Below are 17,001 nucleotides of genomic sequence, written 5' to 3'. Positions count from 1 at the left end.
GTGCACTGAGCGCATTTTCATAGTTTTACTCATATGTCCTGTGTTTTATTACAGTCCCCGGAGAATCCTATTTGAAATTATTTCTACCTCTTGCTCAGAGCAGTTAGGCCTTCTCCCCCGCCCCTTCCATCTGCACCTGTGAGGTCATTTTATTCTTTAAATTTTTTAATGAATCCAGTTGGTCATATTTTTAATTTGTGGTGTCAATCCTGAATACATGCGAGAAGTTCAAATTCCAGATATCAGTCCTGAGTTTAACCTTTTACTAATTTGAACCTGTATTTCCCCGTCCTGCAATCTGCACATCACGTATGTTAAAGAGGCATTGAAAACCCCCAAATTAATCCAGTCCTTCCTAATCTCGGAGACCTCCCAAATCTAGGGATTAGCCTCATCACGTGCCTTGGTACTGCCTCCAATGTGTGTCTCCCAGAATTTTAAGTAATCAGAACTGGCCCCAGGATTCGAGGTGTGGTCGGCCCAGAGTGCTGGAAGATTCTAGCATGACTTTGGCCAATTGGATTCTACTCTTCTGGTGCTGCAGTTCGGCACTCTGGCTCGACTGGTTGCAGCTTTGGACAGGGTGATAGATCAAGATCATTGAGACTGTCAATCTTGGCTGTTCCAGCTCCATTCTTAAAAGAATGGTTTGCCGTTCTGCTTAATTCTTGCTGTCAAACTGTACGTGAACTTGTATCTTGGACATTGCTTGTTATTTTGCTTGATGCTAAACAATGATCGTGCCCTTTTATTTTAATTGTAGTCATAGAACAAAGCATTAAAGATGAAGATGATGAAAACCAAGGTTCAGTAAATTTAAGAATACGCAAAACGCAGGTACAGTACCATGCTCACGTTATTCCTTGTGCCAGAATAATCTTTAAAATGATGCTTTTTCATTTATTTGTTACAAAAGGACAGGAATTCTGGACATGCATCCACTAATTCCTGGTTACGTTTCATTTAGACACAGAAGAAATTGCTGTTCATTGAATATTAAGACACCTTATACAAGTCACCTTATCGAGCTGCACGGTTGCATGGCACTTAGTTCCCAAACATGTCCTATTGAGATGGTTGTAAAGATCTGTGATAACTGTTAAAACGCTTGGACTTGCTGCCCTGTCTAGTGAGAACCTGTTACTGTATGACTGCAGCTGAATCCATCAGCTCAGAATCTGTAACTGCATAAAAAGTATTTTATATTCCTGTTTGATTCCACCTCAGTGCAGAGTTGGCTCTTCCTGAACTGGGTTGCCACATTAAAAAATCTTTGTTGTCACAAGTAGGCTTACATTAACACTGCAATGAAGTTAGTGTGAAATGCCCCTAGTCACCACATTCCGGCGCCTGTTCGGGTACACACAGGGAGAATTCAGAATGTCTAAATTCCTTTGTTATATGAAGCAATCGGCTAGCAAGGCAATTAGGTGTGCTTGCAATGTACCAGCAGTCAAATAGCCATCTGACCCACTCTGGTGCCCCCCCCCACACAGGAAGCTGATATGTTGTGGGACTAGAGGTGGTTCCCATCGGGATGAGATTGAAAGATCATAGAAGCAAGTGTTTTTAAACAGCGCAAGAGCTATGTGGTAATTGGGAAAGTGGAGAGAATTTTGTTAATGATTGTTATGGGAGAGGTGTTTTCAGAACCCCAAAACATATCATGGAGTTCAACTAACCCCCACCTTTAATGGATTGTTCCCCAGGCGTGGTATTACAATTATGGACACGTGGTTTTTAAAACAAAACAATGTTTATTCCATGAACTCAAATTAACCTTTTAAATAAAGATTGGATATCTTAACACCCGTTACTTCAAAGATAACCCCGAAAATAATACACTACCCAATCCTGCAAACTGTTCCTTTACACATCCAAAAGACGTAACAAATCCTTCAAACGGAAGCACATTAGATTTATATTCAATACTGAGACCTTTTCACAATTACGATTTCACCACAAGATTAAGAGATAGTCCTTCATGGCAGAGATCACCAGCAATGCAGCTCACAGCCACACCCAAGCTTTCTTCAAACTGAAACTAAAAACCCAGAACTAACTTCAAAATGGCTGAACTGAGCTTAGCTGCACACAGTAAAAATACTTTTTGTTTTTAATAAAAAACAACACACACAAACAGGCATAATAATATAGTCCATTTTTCCCGTTCTTCCTCCAACCGAAAGCCTTCTCGTTTGACAGTCTCTTTGAACAAGAAAGTCTCTGCACGATCCATCCATTCCTCTACTCCTCAGTATTTCTCTTTAGAATCAGATACTTTAGTTCAATCTGACCACAGAGCCCCTTGCAATTCTCCAATACAGGAGCATTGGTGATCACAGCTTTCAGGCAGTCAAATGCCTGTTGAAAGTCCGCTGTCCATTGAAATTTTTTACGTTTCTTCAGCAATTCCATCAGTGGAGTAACCACGCTACGAATCTTTTGCACAAAGGTTCGATCAAATTCATTCATGTTAAGAGATCGCATTATTTCCCTTCGTCTTGAGGGTATCAGAAACTCCTCCAGGAAAGTGATTTGGGCTTCTCCAAATTCACTTTCGGCTACGTTCACCACCAAACCCGCCTCCGGAAGTCGATCGAAGAACTGCATTCGATGTTTTCAACGTTCTTTCCATTTCTGGAAGTTGGAAATAAAAGCAGATTGTTCCACTTTCTCAATGCAATCCTTCAAACGTGGGATAGGGTAAGAGTCCGTTCTTGTAACTGCATTCACCTTTCGATAGTCCACACAACCATTGGGTACAGTCTGGTTTAGGTACCATCACTATGGGTGAGCTCCATTGGCTGTAACCCACTTCAATTATGCCATTTTTAAGCATGCTCTCAATCTCTGTGCCAATTTTAAAGGATTAAGTCTACATGGATGTTGTTTGATAGGAACAGCATTTCCCACATCTAAATCATGTATAGCCAATTTTGTACTTCCCAATTTATCTCTACAAACTTGCCCATGTGATATCAATAACTCTTTCAGGTCAGTTTATTTTTCCTCTGGAAGGTAACTTAACAATTCATCCCAATTTTTAAGAACATCCTCATTTTCCAATTTAATTTGAGGTATGTCAAATTCACAGTCATCTGGATTTGGTTCGTTACTTTGAGGTAGAATCATTAAAACTTCATTTTTCTCTCCTTCCCTTTCAAAGTACCTTTTAAGCCTATTCACATGACACTCGGTGAGTCTTTCTTCTATCTGGTGTTTTTACCACATTCACCTCACTTAATTTCCTTTCAATCTGATACGGTCCACAAAACCTAGCTTTTAAAGGCTCCCCTACCACTGGTAACAACACTAAAACTTTATCCCCAATGGCAAAACTACAAACTGTGGATTTCCTGTCCGTTACCCATTTCATCACAATTTGTGCAACTTTCAAATGTTGTCTAGCCAATTCACCTGCCCTATTTAATCGTTCCCTAAAATTTGACATGTAATCCAATAGTGTAATTTCTGATTTCTCACCCACCAATTTTTCCTTAATCAATTTAAGTGGTCCTCTTACCACATGATCAAAAATTAGTTCAAAAGGACTAAATTTGGTAGACTCATTAGGTGCATCCCTAATTGCAAACAATGCAAATGGAATTCCTTTATCCCAATCCTCTGGATAATCTTGACAATACACCCTCAACATTGTCTTTAATGTCTGATGCCACCTTTCTAACGCTCCCTGCGATTCTGGATGGTACGCAGTTGATTTGCCTTATTGAATAAGGCGGAGGATCTGCGTGGCGCAATAATGGATGGCATGGTGGAATCGAGAGCGTCATCGTCGGCCACCCTACTGTCTGGAGCAGTTGGTGTTGATCAAGGGGGAGCTCGGGCAGCATCGGCTGGAGATGCAAAAGGACTGCTCCAAGGCGCTTGAGGGAGCAGTACCACCCCCTCTTCAGGGCTTTGGAGCGGGTGTGGAAGTGCCTGCAGCTGGGAAGCCACTGCGGGAGGTGATACAATGAGATGGGCAAGGACAACGCGAGACTGGATTTGGGAGGATCAGTGCATCCAAATATATCGGGACATTGGGGCCGACAGGCCAACTGGCGGGTGGGTTTTAACTGGCCAAAGCGGTGCTTTTTTGTAATAAGTTCCAGTTTGGGGTGTTGCACCTGACCAAACTCAGGGTGACTTTTAAAGGGAAGGAACACTATTTTACAATGCCAGATGAGGCAAACTAATTTATTAAGGAGAATGGTTTGGAGGAGGGTTAATGATGGGATGGTTGGCCAGTTAGTTTGGGGGAGGTGGGGAGGGCTGCTGGGGTGCAGGGAGTGCGCTGGTGACTCGGGTTGCTGGTTGGGTAGACGTAGGGGAAGAGAGGAGTGAGTGGCCATTTTGAGTAAACCAGGACAAGAAAGGGGATTGGGGCAGGGATAGCTTTGTATGGATTGGGATGGCAGACCCAAATGGGATGGCGGGGAGGGGGTTACAGAAACCCCAGCGAGGATAATGACTTGGAATGATGGGAGGGTGAATGGTTCGGTGAAGCGATTGCAGTTGTTGCGCACCTGAAAAGTTTAAATGCGGGCGGTCTTTCTGCAGGAGATTTGCGGGTGAAGGATCAGGTGAGGGAAGGGGTGGGGGTGGGTGGGGCAGACATTTCATTGGGGGGTTTGATTCCAAGTCGAGAGGGGTTGCGATCCTATTCTGTAAAATAGTGGTGTTGTGGTGGCCAGTGAGGTGTGCGACCCGGCGAGTCAATACGTGATAGTGAGCGGGGTTTTGGACGGACCACCAGTTGTGTTGGTAGGCATGGTAGCACAGTGTTAGCACTGTTGCTTCACAGAGGCAGGGATCTGGAGGCTTTGGAAAGAGTGCAGAAAAGGTTTACCAGGACGTTGCCTGATATGGAGGGTATTGGCTATGAGGAGAGATTGAATAAACTGGGATTGTTCTCCCTAGAAAGACGGAGGCTGAGGGACGACCTGATAGAAGTTTACATAGAACATACGGTGCAGAAGGAGGCCATTTGGTCCATCGAGTCTGCACCGACCCACTTACACCCTCACTTCCACCCTATCCCAATAACCCCATCTAACCTTTTTGCTCACTAAGGGCAATTTATCATGGCCAATCCACCTAACCTGCACGTCTTTGGACTGTGGGAGGAAACCGGAGCACCCGGATGAAACCCACGCACACACGGGGAGAACGTGCAAACTCCGCACAGAGTGACCCAGCGTGGAATCGAACCTGGGACTCTGGCGCTGTGAAGCCAGAATGCTATCCACTTGTGCTACCGTGCTGCCCTTTATAAAATTTATAAAATTGTGGGGTATAGATAGGGTAAACAGTTGGAGGCTTTTTCCCAGAGCATTAATGACAATGACAAGGGCACAAGTTCAAGGTGAAGGGGGAAAGGTTCAGTGGAGATGTACAGGGAAATGTTTTACACGGGGGGGGGGGGGGGGGGGGGGGCTGGAATGCGCTGCCAAGTGAGGTGGATGTATGGGGAAGTTTTTTGCATCAGGCATCGATTTCTGTAATCCCAAAGAAAGATCAGGACCGAGTGTAGTATGGGTCATACAGGCCCATCTCCCTGTTAAATAAAGATATGAAGGTAAAAGCAAATTACTGCGGATGCTGGAACCTGAAACCAAAGAGAAAATGCTGGAAAATCTCATCCGGTCTGGCAGCGTCTGCAGAGAGAGAAAAGAGTCCAGGTGACCCTTTGTCAAAGCTCGAGCACTCAATCTATTATACTACTATTGGGCAGCGAATGTGGAGAAGGTGCGATGGTGGAGGAGGGTGTGTATGAGAGCCCTAGCTACAGCTATTCTATATCTCCCCCCCCCCCCCCCCCCCCCCCACTTTACCCAAATTAGTACAATGAGCCTGTGGTGGCATCATCACTAAAGATTTGGAATCCACTCGGGTGGCGTGAGTTCAGGTACATACAAGGGTGAGGTTTGTGAGGAAGGAGTTACATCACTTACCTTGCTGGATAGGTTATTAATGCAGGATGAATTCGGGGGTGGGAGGATTGTGGACGTTTACGAGTGGTTGGTGGACATTGCAAAGACGCCATTTGAGGAGATGGTGGAAGTGGGGAGGCAGAGCTGGGGATGGAGTTGGGATGGGGGGGGTCTGGAGTGAGATTATGCACCGGGTGAATGCGATATCATCCTGTGCTAGGATGAGCCTGGTACAGTAACTAAGGTACACGGGCCCCGACGAGCGGTTTCTTCCCAGAGGTAGAGGACGAGTGACAGACGAGGGGAGAGGCGCAAATCACATTTTAGATCATTCGTGGGTTTCTGGAGACTAATTTTGAAGCACTGTTGGAGATTGTCGGGGTGAAGTTGGCACCGTGTCCACTGGTGGAAATGTTCGGAGTGTCATTTGCCAGAGCAACTGGAAGGGGGGGCGCGATTCTTGTGACCTTTGCCACTGCCGGGTGACAAATCCTCCTGGGTTGGAGGTCAGTGGAACCACCGAGAGTGGCAGCATGGTTGGGGGGTGTGACGGAGTTCCTCAATTTGGAAAGCACAGGGCAGCACGGTGGCCTAGTGGTTAGCACAACCGCCTCACGGCGCTGAGGTCCCAGGTTCAATCCCGGCTCTGGGTCACTGTCCGTGTGGAGTTTGCACATTCTCCCCGTGTCTGCGTGGGTTTCGCCCCCACAACCCAAAAATGTGCAGAGTAGGTGGATTGGCCACGCTAAATTGCCCCTTAATTGAAAAAAATAATTGGGTAATCTAAATTTAAAAAAAAAAAAAAAATTTGGAAAGCAGTAAGTTTGCTCTCAGAGGAGGCGTTCTTTGTAAGTTGGAGGATGTTCCTGTCTCTATTTGAGACAGGAACATCCTCATTGTTTGTCGGGGGGGGGGGGGGGGGGTGCAGTTTAAGGAGAGAAAAATTGAAAAATATCAAACTGTATGGATCGTGATATGTTTTTGGAGACAGTGTATTTTGTTTTGCTTTGGAATAAAAATACTTCTTTAAAAACGGATGTCTCTTCCAGGAACAGCAATCTGAGTCCTGGCATTAAAAAATATCTTTTAACACAATTTTTTCCAGAATGTTCTTTGCCCTTGAGGATGAATCATCCTACATTTGCTCCTACATCTTATGGGAATCGATGGTTAAGGGGGTAAGGCAGGAAAGTGGAGTTGAGGATTATTATATCAGACCGGTCATATACTCATTGAATGGCAGAACAGACTCATTGGGCTGAATGGCCTACTTTTGCTCTTACATTTTTATGCCCTTATTTTCTGTGATTGTGTTCATGACAACTCTTAGATAGAATTGAATCGATGTGAAGGATGGGGTGTACAAACAATATATTTTGAGATTCCGATTGATTTTTTTCGATGTATGTAGGATTCGGGTTTTTTTGTCAATATCTAAGCAGGACTCGGGACATATCAGTAAGTAACAAATTGTGGGCATATCTGACTGTACAGGGATGATGCAAGGTGAATGGTCTCTGAACCCTGCGACAGGCTGAGACATTGTTCCCCAATGTGAGGGGTTAATTCACTGGTAAAGTAGGAGATTGGGGAGGTGAAGTCGAACAAGATCCGAGTTGGTGAAGGGCTGTCAATCCAGATAGGATGCTTCCGAAAAGAAACCTGTTCTCCATGTAGTTTCCATGGCTTTAGGCTCGCCACCAGAAGCTGCGCGTGTTAGAGAAGTCTGGAATATTCTGAACAATTCTCTGAATGATGTCTTTCTTAATAAAACAAAACTGGGCTTCACAGCTTGAATACAAGTTAGGATTCCGTGTGCGCACATGCACCACAACACACATACATGAGTGCACACACATGAATAATGCTGCTCTTGCTCATGTATTTGCTTTGTTGGGCCTTGTTCCGCACTGTAACCAATCACTGTTTGTCGATGCACTTTTTTGATTATTATTTTTGTCTACTGTGTACGTTTCCTCGGCCGCGGAAAAATGCTTTTCGCTGTACTTCGGTACATGAGACAATAAATCAATCAATCAAACACACAATTGCAATCTGCAGGAAAATCAGTTCTGTTGATGTAACTTATGTTTGTACCCAAAGTGGTAACAACAGGAGACTATTATGCCCAAGGTTTAATATTTGTGTGGGGATTCAGAAGTCTTGCCTATATGTCACATCAGTTTCTCATTTCTCCTGCTGATTATTTTGCATTTACATCATTTGTATTCACAAAAACTGAGGCCTACCCGAAGTCTGATTCTTTGCTTCCAATAAAGAAATTTCCTCCTTTAAATTTCAGCATTCGACTCTGTCCCGGAAGTTTGCAAATGTTATGACTGAGTACAACGAGATTCAAATCACCTTCAGAGAGCGCAGCAAAGGACGGATTCAACGGCAACTTGAGATCAGTGAGTGAATCTTAATGAGATGTCTACTCTTTGCATTGAGTAGATACAAACCACAGCCCTACATTAGACCTGGTTTTCTAGAATCCTTTAAGTACAGTCGTTTTATTCACTTACAATGAATAGAACTGAGGGCAAGTAAAACTTGAAGCTGGTGTTTGGTGAAGCTTCGTGTGATGTTGGAATTCAAACATGTGGAAGCTAAGCTCTAGTTGCACAGATCCTTGATCAGAAATCCAATTGGTGTTGTTGGGTTACATAGAATTTACAGCACAACAGGCCATATAACTCAAACAGCCCATGCCGGTGTTTATCATAGAATCAGAGAATTTACAGTGCACAAGAAGGCCATTTGGCCCTTTGGATCTGCACCAGCCCTTAGAAAGGGCACCCTACCTAACCCGACACCTCCACCCTCTGTATCCCCACCTATCATTTTTTGGACTCTTAAGGGCAATTAATCACGGTCAATCCACCTAACCTGCACATCTTCGGACTGTGGGAGGGAACCGGAGCACCCGGAGAAAACCCACGCACACACGGGGAGGATGTGCAGACTCCGCACAGACAGTAACCCAGCCGGGAATCGAACCTGGGACCGTGAAGCAACAGTGCTAACCACCATGCCGCCCATCTTTTCTCCTGTAAATGTGCCATTGTAATACATTCATTTCAGGGCATTGCATCCTGTGAAAAATATTATTGGCCCTGGGATGGGAATACAGCTTCAACAGAAAAATGGGGATTAAAGAGTTAAACTGTGGACAGGTCACGTGGCAATGTTTGTATATCCTTGAAAATATGAACAGAATCCTGGGAATTGGCAGCACCTGTGGAGAGAAAGAGTTAAACGTTTCAGGAAAATGATCTAATCGGCAAAACCAAATTCCCTTGAGGATTGCAGGTTGAGGAATGATCTGAAATGTTTAAAAAGGTGCTGAGGCTCAGTAGAGTGGAGAGAAATTATTCCTCCTGATTGGGGGGGGGGGGTCAGAAGGGGGAACGGGGGGGGGAGGTCAGAAGAGGGTGCGGGGGGGAATGAGTTCAGAAGGGGGTAAGGGGGGGAATGAGTTCAGAAGGGGGTAAGGGGGGGAATGAGTTCAGAAAGGGGTAAGGGGGGGAATGAGTTCAGAAGGGGGTAAGGGGGGACATGAGTTCAGAAGGGGGTAAGGGGGGGGCGGGGAGAATGAGTTCAGAAGGGGGTAAGGGGGGGGGCGGGGAGAATGAGTTCAGAAGGGAGTAAGGGGGGGGCGGGGAGAATGAGTTCAGAAGGGGGTAAGGGGGGGCGGGGAGAATGAGTTCAGAAGGGGGTAAGGGGGGGCGGGGAGAATGAGTTCAGAAGGGGGTACGGGGGGGTGGAGATGAGTTCAGAAGGGGGTAATGAGTTCAGAAGGGGGTACGGGGGGCGGGGAGAATGAGTTCAGAAGGTGGTAATGGGGGGGTGGAGATGAGTTCAGAAGGGGGTAATGGGGGGGGAGATGAGTTCAGAAGGCGGTAATGGGGGGGTAAAGAGTTCAGAAGGGCGTACGGGGGGGGAGAATGAGTTCAGAAGGGGGTACGGGGGGGGGGGGGGGGGGAATGAGTTCAGAGGGGGGGATAACCTTAACATTACAGCTTGGGCATGCAGGAGTGAAGATAGAAATCACCGTTCTTCGCACACAGCTGTGGAAATCCAGAACGCTTTCTCAGAAATTGTGTTAGGAGTTCAGTGTGAAGACTGAGGCCAGTGGGCTATTGTTGCTAAGGGTTGTGGAACCAAGGTGAGTGGACTGCGTTAAGATTCAGATCTACCAGCATCTAATTGAATGGAGCAAACCGAGGGGCTGAATGTTCACCTAATTTTATAGGTTTCAGAGTGCTTATTAATTTGGAGTGGTTTCAAATGTGGCTGTCAGGATTTTGATTGATAAATGTCTGAGACAAGGCTCGTAATAGTCTTATGATTTTTGTTTAAAATTTGATACCAGTTCTCAGAGACATTACCTCAGAATGCTGTCTATTTCCCATTGCATTGTATGAGTACAGAGATTATAGTGTGTGGAAAAAGGTGCAACTGGATAAGCGTTGCCCCCACAGGCAACTGTTTCCTGCTATTATAACCGTAATCTCCACAAATAGTCATCAATTATTCCAGGTCTGAGTTGCCTTTGGAAAGCAATCTGTTCTCTCACAATGGAATGGAATATTCTTCCTGCCTTTTTTAGGAACAATTTCAAATACGTTTTTTTCAAATCATTGGCAGAGGTTATTTTTAGGGGCCCCGCTGAGTGCATTTGAGCTGCAGAATGAACGTTTCAATGAAATTCCTGATGTGACAAGCCGATACAGCGCGTTTCATCTTTCGAAGGTGAACAAGCTAATCAAGCCGACATAAGACAGGGTGTTACAATAAGCTGCCGCCTGTGGTTTGCTACTCGAGGGAATTGTAGTTATCAGAGTTCAGATGGAAAGGTTGTCCTAAGTTCTTTGGTTGCCAAATATACAAGGTAAGTCAGGAATTTGGGAAGATAGGAAGAGGAGTAGAATATTCAGCCTGTAGAGCCGGCACCACCATTCAATTAGATCAATACTGATCTGCATCTTAACCTCTGCCTCAACACTACTGTCCTGTAATATCGCCACATCCCTTTGTGTTGTTCTCCAGAAATCTATCAATTTCTATCTTAAAAATGCTTCAGTGATTGACCTTCCACAGCCCTCTGGATTTGAGAATTCCAAAGATTCACCACTCTGGGTGAAAACAATTCCCCCTCCTCTGTATTAAACGGCCTGTCCCTTATTCTGCAACTGTGCCCCCTGGTTACACTCACTGGCCAGGGGGAAAAATCCTATCCACATCCATCCTGTCACTCCCAGTAAGAATTTGGTAAGTTTTGATTAGATCACCTCCCGTTCTTCAGTCGAGAATACAGACCCAGTTTCCTCAACCTCCTCCTAAAACAGCCCTGCCATCTTATGGTACACTTCCTTAGATAAGGCAACCAAAACTGTACGCGATACTTATAGAATTTACAGTGCAGAAGGAGGCCATTCGGCCCTTCAAGTCTGCACCGGCTCGTGGAAAGAGCACCCTACTCAAGCCCACACCCCCGCCCTATCCCCATAACCCAGTAACCCCACCCAAGACTAAGGGCAATTTTGGACACTAAGCCACCTAACCTGCACATCTTTGGACTGTGGGAGGAAACCAGAGCACCCGGAGGAAACCCACGCACACACGGGGAGAACATGCAGACCCCGCACAGAGTGACCCAGCGTGGAATCGAACCTGGGACTCTGGCGCTGTGAAGCCAGAATGCTATCCACTTGTGCTACCGTGCTGCCCTAAGGTGAGGTCTCACCAAGGCTCCACACAATTGCAGCAAGGACATTTACTTCTGTCTTCTTGCGATGAAGGCTGGCATACCATTTGTCTTCATCATTGCTGTAGCTGCCAATGGCTTTTAGTGTTCGCAGACGAGGACACCCAGGTCCCTCTGGGCTCCAGCACTTCGCAAACTCGCGCTATTTAAGAAATACTCTGGCTTTCTGGGTGGTTCTTTTCTTATTTCAAGTGGATAACTTCACATTATTCCTATTCTATTCCAATTGTCTTGAATGGTTCCAGGGATGAAGGATAGCTACCGGGACAGATGGGAGAAAGAAGCTGTGCTCTGAAGGCAGAGAAGGCTAAGAGGAGATTTAAAAGATGTTCAACATCTGAGTTTAGATAAAGAAACGGTTTCTAATGGCTGGGAGGTCACTAACCAAATTGCATCGATTTAAGGTGATTGGCAAAGGAACCAGAGGTGGCAGGAAGATCATTTATTTTTACGCAATACGATTCGGATTTGAATTTACTGCACGACTGGGTGAAAGGAGTGATTCAATATGTGGCCTTCAAAAGGGAATTGGATAAAGAGAGAATTTACACGAACTGCAGGGATATGAGGAAAAGGTGGAGGGCAGTGGCACTAACTGGATTGTTCTGCAAAGAATTAATGCAGGCTGAATGGTGTCCTGACCTGCAGCATGTTGATTTTGTGGATAAATGCATCGCTGTTCGCACGGTCGCATTCTCGCACGCTTGCACCTCCCGCTCCCGCCCTCGCCGCTCCCGCCCTCGCCGCTCCCGCCCTCGCCGCTCCCGCCCTCGCCGCTCCCGCCCTCGCCGCTCCCGCCCTCGCCGCCCCCCGCCCTCGCCGCTCCCGCCCTCGCCGCTCCCGCCCTCGCCGCTCCCGCCCTCGCCGCTCCCGCCCTCGCCGCTCCCGCCCTCGCCGCCCCCCGCCCTCGCCGCCCCCCCGCCCTCGCCGCCCCCCCGCCCTCGCCGCCCCCCCGCCCTCGCCGCCCCCCGCCCTCGCCGCCCCCCGCCCTCGCCGCTCCCGCCCTCGCCGCTCCCGCCCTCGCCGCCCCCCGCCCTCGCCGCCCCCCGCCCTCGCCGCTCCCCCGCCCTCGCCGCCCCCCGCCCTCGCCGCCCCCCGCCCTCGCCGCCCCCCGCCCTCGCCGCTCCCGCCCTCGCCGCTCCCGCCCTCGCCGCTCCCGCCCTCGCCGCACCCCGCCCTCGCCGCCCCCCGCCCCTCGCCGCCCCCCGCCCTCGCCGCTCCCGCCCTCGCCGCTCCCGCCCTCGCCGCTCCCGCCCTCGCCGCTCCCGCCCTCGCCGCTCCCGCCCTCGCCGCTCCCGCCCTCGCCGCTCCCGCCCTCGCCGCTCCCGCCCTCGCCGCTCCCGCCCTCGCCGCTCCCGCCCTCGCCGCTCCCCCCCCCCCCGCCCCCCCCCCTCGCCGCTCCCGCCCTCGCCGCTCCCGCCCTCGCCGCTCCCGCCCTCGCCGCTCCCGCCCTCGCCGCTCCCGCCCTCGCCGCCCCCCGCCCTCGCCGCTCCCGCCCTCGCCGCTCCCACTGAGGAGCAGTGTCCCAAGCAATATCTTCACACAAGCTAATTAATGGTTAAATTATTACAATATGGAATTGAGTGAAGAAAAAGATGGTTTGACCTCAAGCGCTAAGGCAATTTGTTATTCCTTTTGGCAGATTGCTAGTGTAAGGAGAATTGTTCAAAAAACTGGAGAATGCTTGCTGCATGTTAATTTCAGTCATCCCCCACATTAGTTTTTCACTGCGTGGAACTTGGCTCAGTAACAGTCAGCTGTGATTCAGCATGTAGCAATCTTGCACGAAGGTTGTGGGTTCAAACCCCAGCCCTGTGGCCTGCGGCGGACTCTCCAGGGTAGTGCTGTAGGAGAGCTGCACTGTTGGAGGTGTTGTCGGACAAAATGACTTGTTAAGCGAGGTCTGGTCTACCACTGACATAGTTAACGTGTTCCAAGGTAAATCAATGGAAGTACAGATGTCTCAAGACGGTTGTGGGGCTGGAGGAGATTGCAAAGCAAGGGAGAGATTATTTATATAATCTTTTTGCTGAATACATTTCTGAACATCATATTGCTCAACATTTACTAGTTTATGAAAGAGTTGTGTTTTTTAATGCACCCATCTAGATTGCTTCAATAGCTCATTCATCAACTCCAAAGGGGCAATTAGCTTTCACATTCCGAATGCATTGGCGTGTGCTTACTGTGGACTGTGGGTATTTAACATCCAATTCTGAAATCCTGTAACAAACTGCACTTGAGAGGGAATGAAACAATTAAGCATTCGCATCAACGCCCAATGTTTATTGAAATAATTCCTCACTCATTGTGCAGCCTCTGATCTCATCTGATGTGGAATGTGTGAAGTCAGGTTTTCTGTAACTTGCCTGGCCTATCCAGCCGCCAGTTACTGAGTATTTTCATCTCCCACGTTAGCCCAATTGCTTCACAGCTCCAGGGTCCCAGGTTCGATTCCCGGCTTGGGTTACTATCTGTGCGGAGTGTGCACGTTCTCCCCGTGTGTGCGTGGGTTTCCTCCGGGTGCTCCGGTTTCCTCCCACAGTCCAAAGATGTGCAGGTTAGGTGGATTGGCCATGCTAAATTGCCCCAAGTGTCCAAAATTGCCCTTAGTGTTGGGTGGGGTTACTGGGTTATGGGGATCGGGTGGAGGTGTTAACCTTGGGTAGGGTGCTCTTTCCAAGAGCCGGTGCAGACTCGATGGGCCGAATGGCCTCCTGCACTGTAAATTCTATGATTCCTGTCCATCGAGCTATAAAATATTTTACAGCAAAATAGAAATTTTATGTTTTGGATTAAGCGTAATGGAAATAATTTTTAAGCCAATTCCTTGCATAAAAATGCTTGTTTACTACTTCTCTCAGCTATTTTAATCGATCAGATATTGGTAACAAACTCTGTTCCCTCACCACGGAATCTCCTCCTTTCTCTGGCACCTGTTTGAGATTGAGACTATCCACAATGCTACCGGGCTGCATTTCTGATATTCCTCTGTTTCGCTTTAAAGTCCGCTTATATTGCTTTGTAACCTGCAGATTCAGGTTGGGAATTTGAATTACAGCACATTGGAAATCTTTGAGTTAATTGTGTCTGCTTCCCTTTGACAGCTGGCAAGGCGACCACTGATGAAGAACTGGAAGAAATGTTAGAAAGTGGCAACCCATCTATCTTCACATCTGATGTAAGCAAACGTGGAATTTCCTGAGCAAAGTACTGCAGCCACTGGAAATCTAAATTGCTGAAAATACTCATCAGGTCAGGCAGCATGTGTGGAGAGTGAGTTAATATTTCAGTCCTAGCAGACAAAGGGTCGTTGACATGAAATATTAACTCTTTTTCTCTTTCCACAACTGCTCCCTGATCTTCTGAGTGTTCTTATAACAGTTTGATTTAAAAACCTGACTGTTGCTTTAACACATTGCTATGGAGGAATGGGATGTGAGTTTATAGTCATGATTCCTCCCCCCTCCCCCCCACTCATTGTGGCTCAGTGATTTGAAGTCTCACCTCTGAATCACAATATTCTGATTCAGTGTTCAAGCCCCACGCCAGAGACATATCTAATACCCAGGCCAACACTTTGATGCAGTATTGGAGGAATGCTGTCGGGGATGGCATCTTTCAGATGAAGCATTAACCCAGAGTCTGCCCTCGCATGTCAACACAGGAAGAGGGAATCCTCCCAGTTTCCTGATTGGCATTCATTTCCCAGTCTTTGATGGGGTGAATAAGGAAGCCACGTAGACCTTGGGAAATGATTGTCTAGATTTGGCAGAGGGATATGTGGATACAGATGCAGTAATGGCACAGGTTAATAATGCCATAAAAAGCAAACAAAGCATTGGAGTTCACTTCTAGAGCGATAGAATTGAAAAGCATAGTAGATTTGTTGAGCTTATCAAGCCTTGGTTAGGACACACCAGAAGTATTGTGTATGGTTCTGGCCTCCTTGTTATAAAAAGGATGTGGAGAAGACGCAAGAAAATATTTACCAGGATGGTACCATAAGACATAGGAGCAGAATTAGGCCACTCGGCCCATCGGGTCTGCTCCGCCATTCAATCATGGCTGATATGTTTCTCATCCCCATTCTCCTGCCTTCTCCCCGTAACCCCTGATCCCCTTATTAATCAAGAATCAAGAACTATCTCTGTCTTAAAGACACTCGAGTGACTTGCCTGAATGTTATAACAATCAGGAAAGACACAACAAGTTGAGGCTCTTTTGTCTCTGAGATGATGAGGTCAGCTGAGGGGTTTGGTAGGATGGGTGTAAACTAGATGTTTCTGTTGTCAAGTCAAAGCCATAATTGAGGTAGTTTCTAATAAACTCATAGAAGATTTGAGGGAAAATACTTCACCCAGAGAACAGCAAGAATGTGGAGCTCCAGCGTAGAGAGTGGTTGGGTGTCTAAATAGTTAATGTAGTAATAATAATCGCTTATTGTCACGAGTAGGCTTCAATGCAGTTACTGTGAAAAGCCCCTAGTCGCCGCATTCCGGCGCCTGTTCGGGGAGGCTGGTACGGGAACCCGCGCTGCTGGCCTTGTTCTGCATTACAAGCCAGTTGTTTAGCCCACTGTGCTAAACCAGCCCCATATCCAAACTGTTATTTATTGATTAACCTATCTTTAAATGATTTATGACGAGTTGACTGCTTATTTGGGTATCTACATCACCCCTGTGGAGGTTTTGATTGAGCTGTAGTGATTTCCCAGTTTGAAGGGTGAAGCGGAGTGTTTTCTTCCTCACTACCCTTCAGAGTGGATGGCAGTAGGGCTGGTTTAGCTCACTGGGCTAAATCGCTGGCTTTTAAAGCAAGCCAACAGCACGGTTCAATTCCCGTACCAACCTTCCCGGACAGGAGCCGGAATGTGGCGACTAGGGGCTTTTCACAGTAACTTCATTGAAGCCTACCCGTGACAATAAGCGATTTTCATTTCATTTCATTTCAGGAACAGCCTGGTGACCTTTTAAATCCGTATGAACACCAGAAGGAAGCAAATAGTTAAAATTCCCAAAGTTTGCAGCAATCAGTTTCCTGATCTATTTCTTTACAGATCATATCAGACACTCAGATCACCAGACAAGCTCTTAATGAAATTGAATCACGCCACAAAGACATTATCAAACTGGAAGCGAGCATTCGAGAGTTGCACGACATGTTTGTGGACATGGCCATGTTGGTGGAACAGCAGGTGAAGTTTCTGGATTTTTGATGTCTGTTTGGGATTTAACAATCAATTTTGAAGTTATTTTCGCAGTGAAGTGAGTGAATGCCCACACCGAGCATGTT

At 47.1% G+C, this 17,001-nt stretch overlaps 1 protein-coding gene across 3 annotated transcripts in view; it reads left to right on the top strand.

Annotated features, from left to right (window-relative positions):
- Window positions 1-17,001, top strand: part of LOC119969010 (syntaxin-2-like) — a 100,760-nt gene that overhangs the window by 59,147 nt on the left and 24,612 nt on the right. For all 3 annotated transcript variants that reach the window (XR_005461295.1, XR_005461292.1, XM_038802162.1), the window contains exons 5-8: window positions 764-837; window positions 8,239-8,347; window positions 14,814-14,887; window positions 16,766-16,903. Coding sequence is in view for 1 of the 3 variants with exons in the window: in XM_038802162.1 (XP_038658090.1) it covers window positions 764-837; window positions 8,239-8,347; window positions 14,814-14,887; window positions 16,766-16,903 (395 nt within the window). In the remaining 2 variants the exon portion in view is untranslated. The remainder of the gene's footprint in view (window positions 1-763; window positions 838-8,238; window positions 8,348-14,813; window positions 14,888-16,765; window positions 16,904-17,001) is intronic.

Source organism: Scyliorhinus canicula, chromosome 1, assembly GCF_902713615.1.
Source record: "Scyliorhinus canicula chromosome 1, sScyCan1.1, whole genome shotgun sequence".
NCBI lineage: Eukaryota > Metazoa > Chordata > Chondrichthyes > Carcharhiniformes > Scyliorhinidae > Scyliorhinus > Scyliorhinus canicula.
Note: the sequence above shows the minus strand (reverse complement) of the source record. Positions and strands in the feature narration are given on the sequence as shown.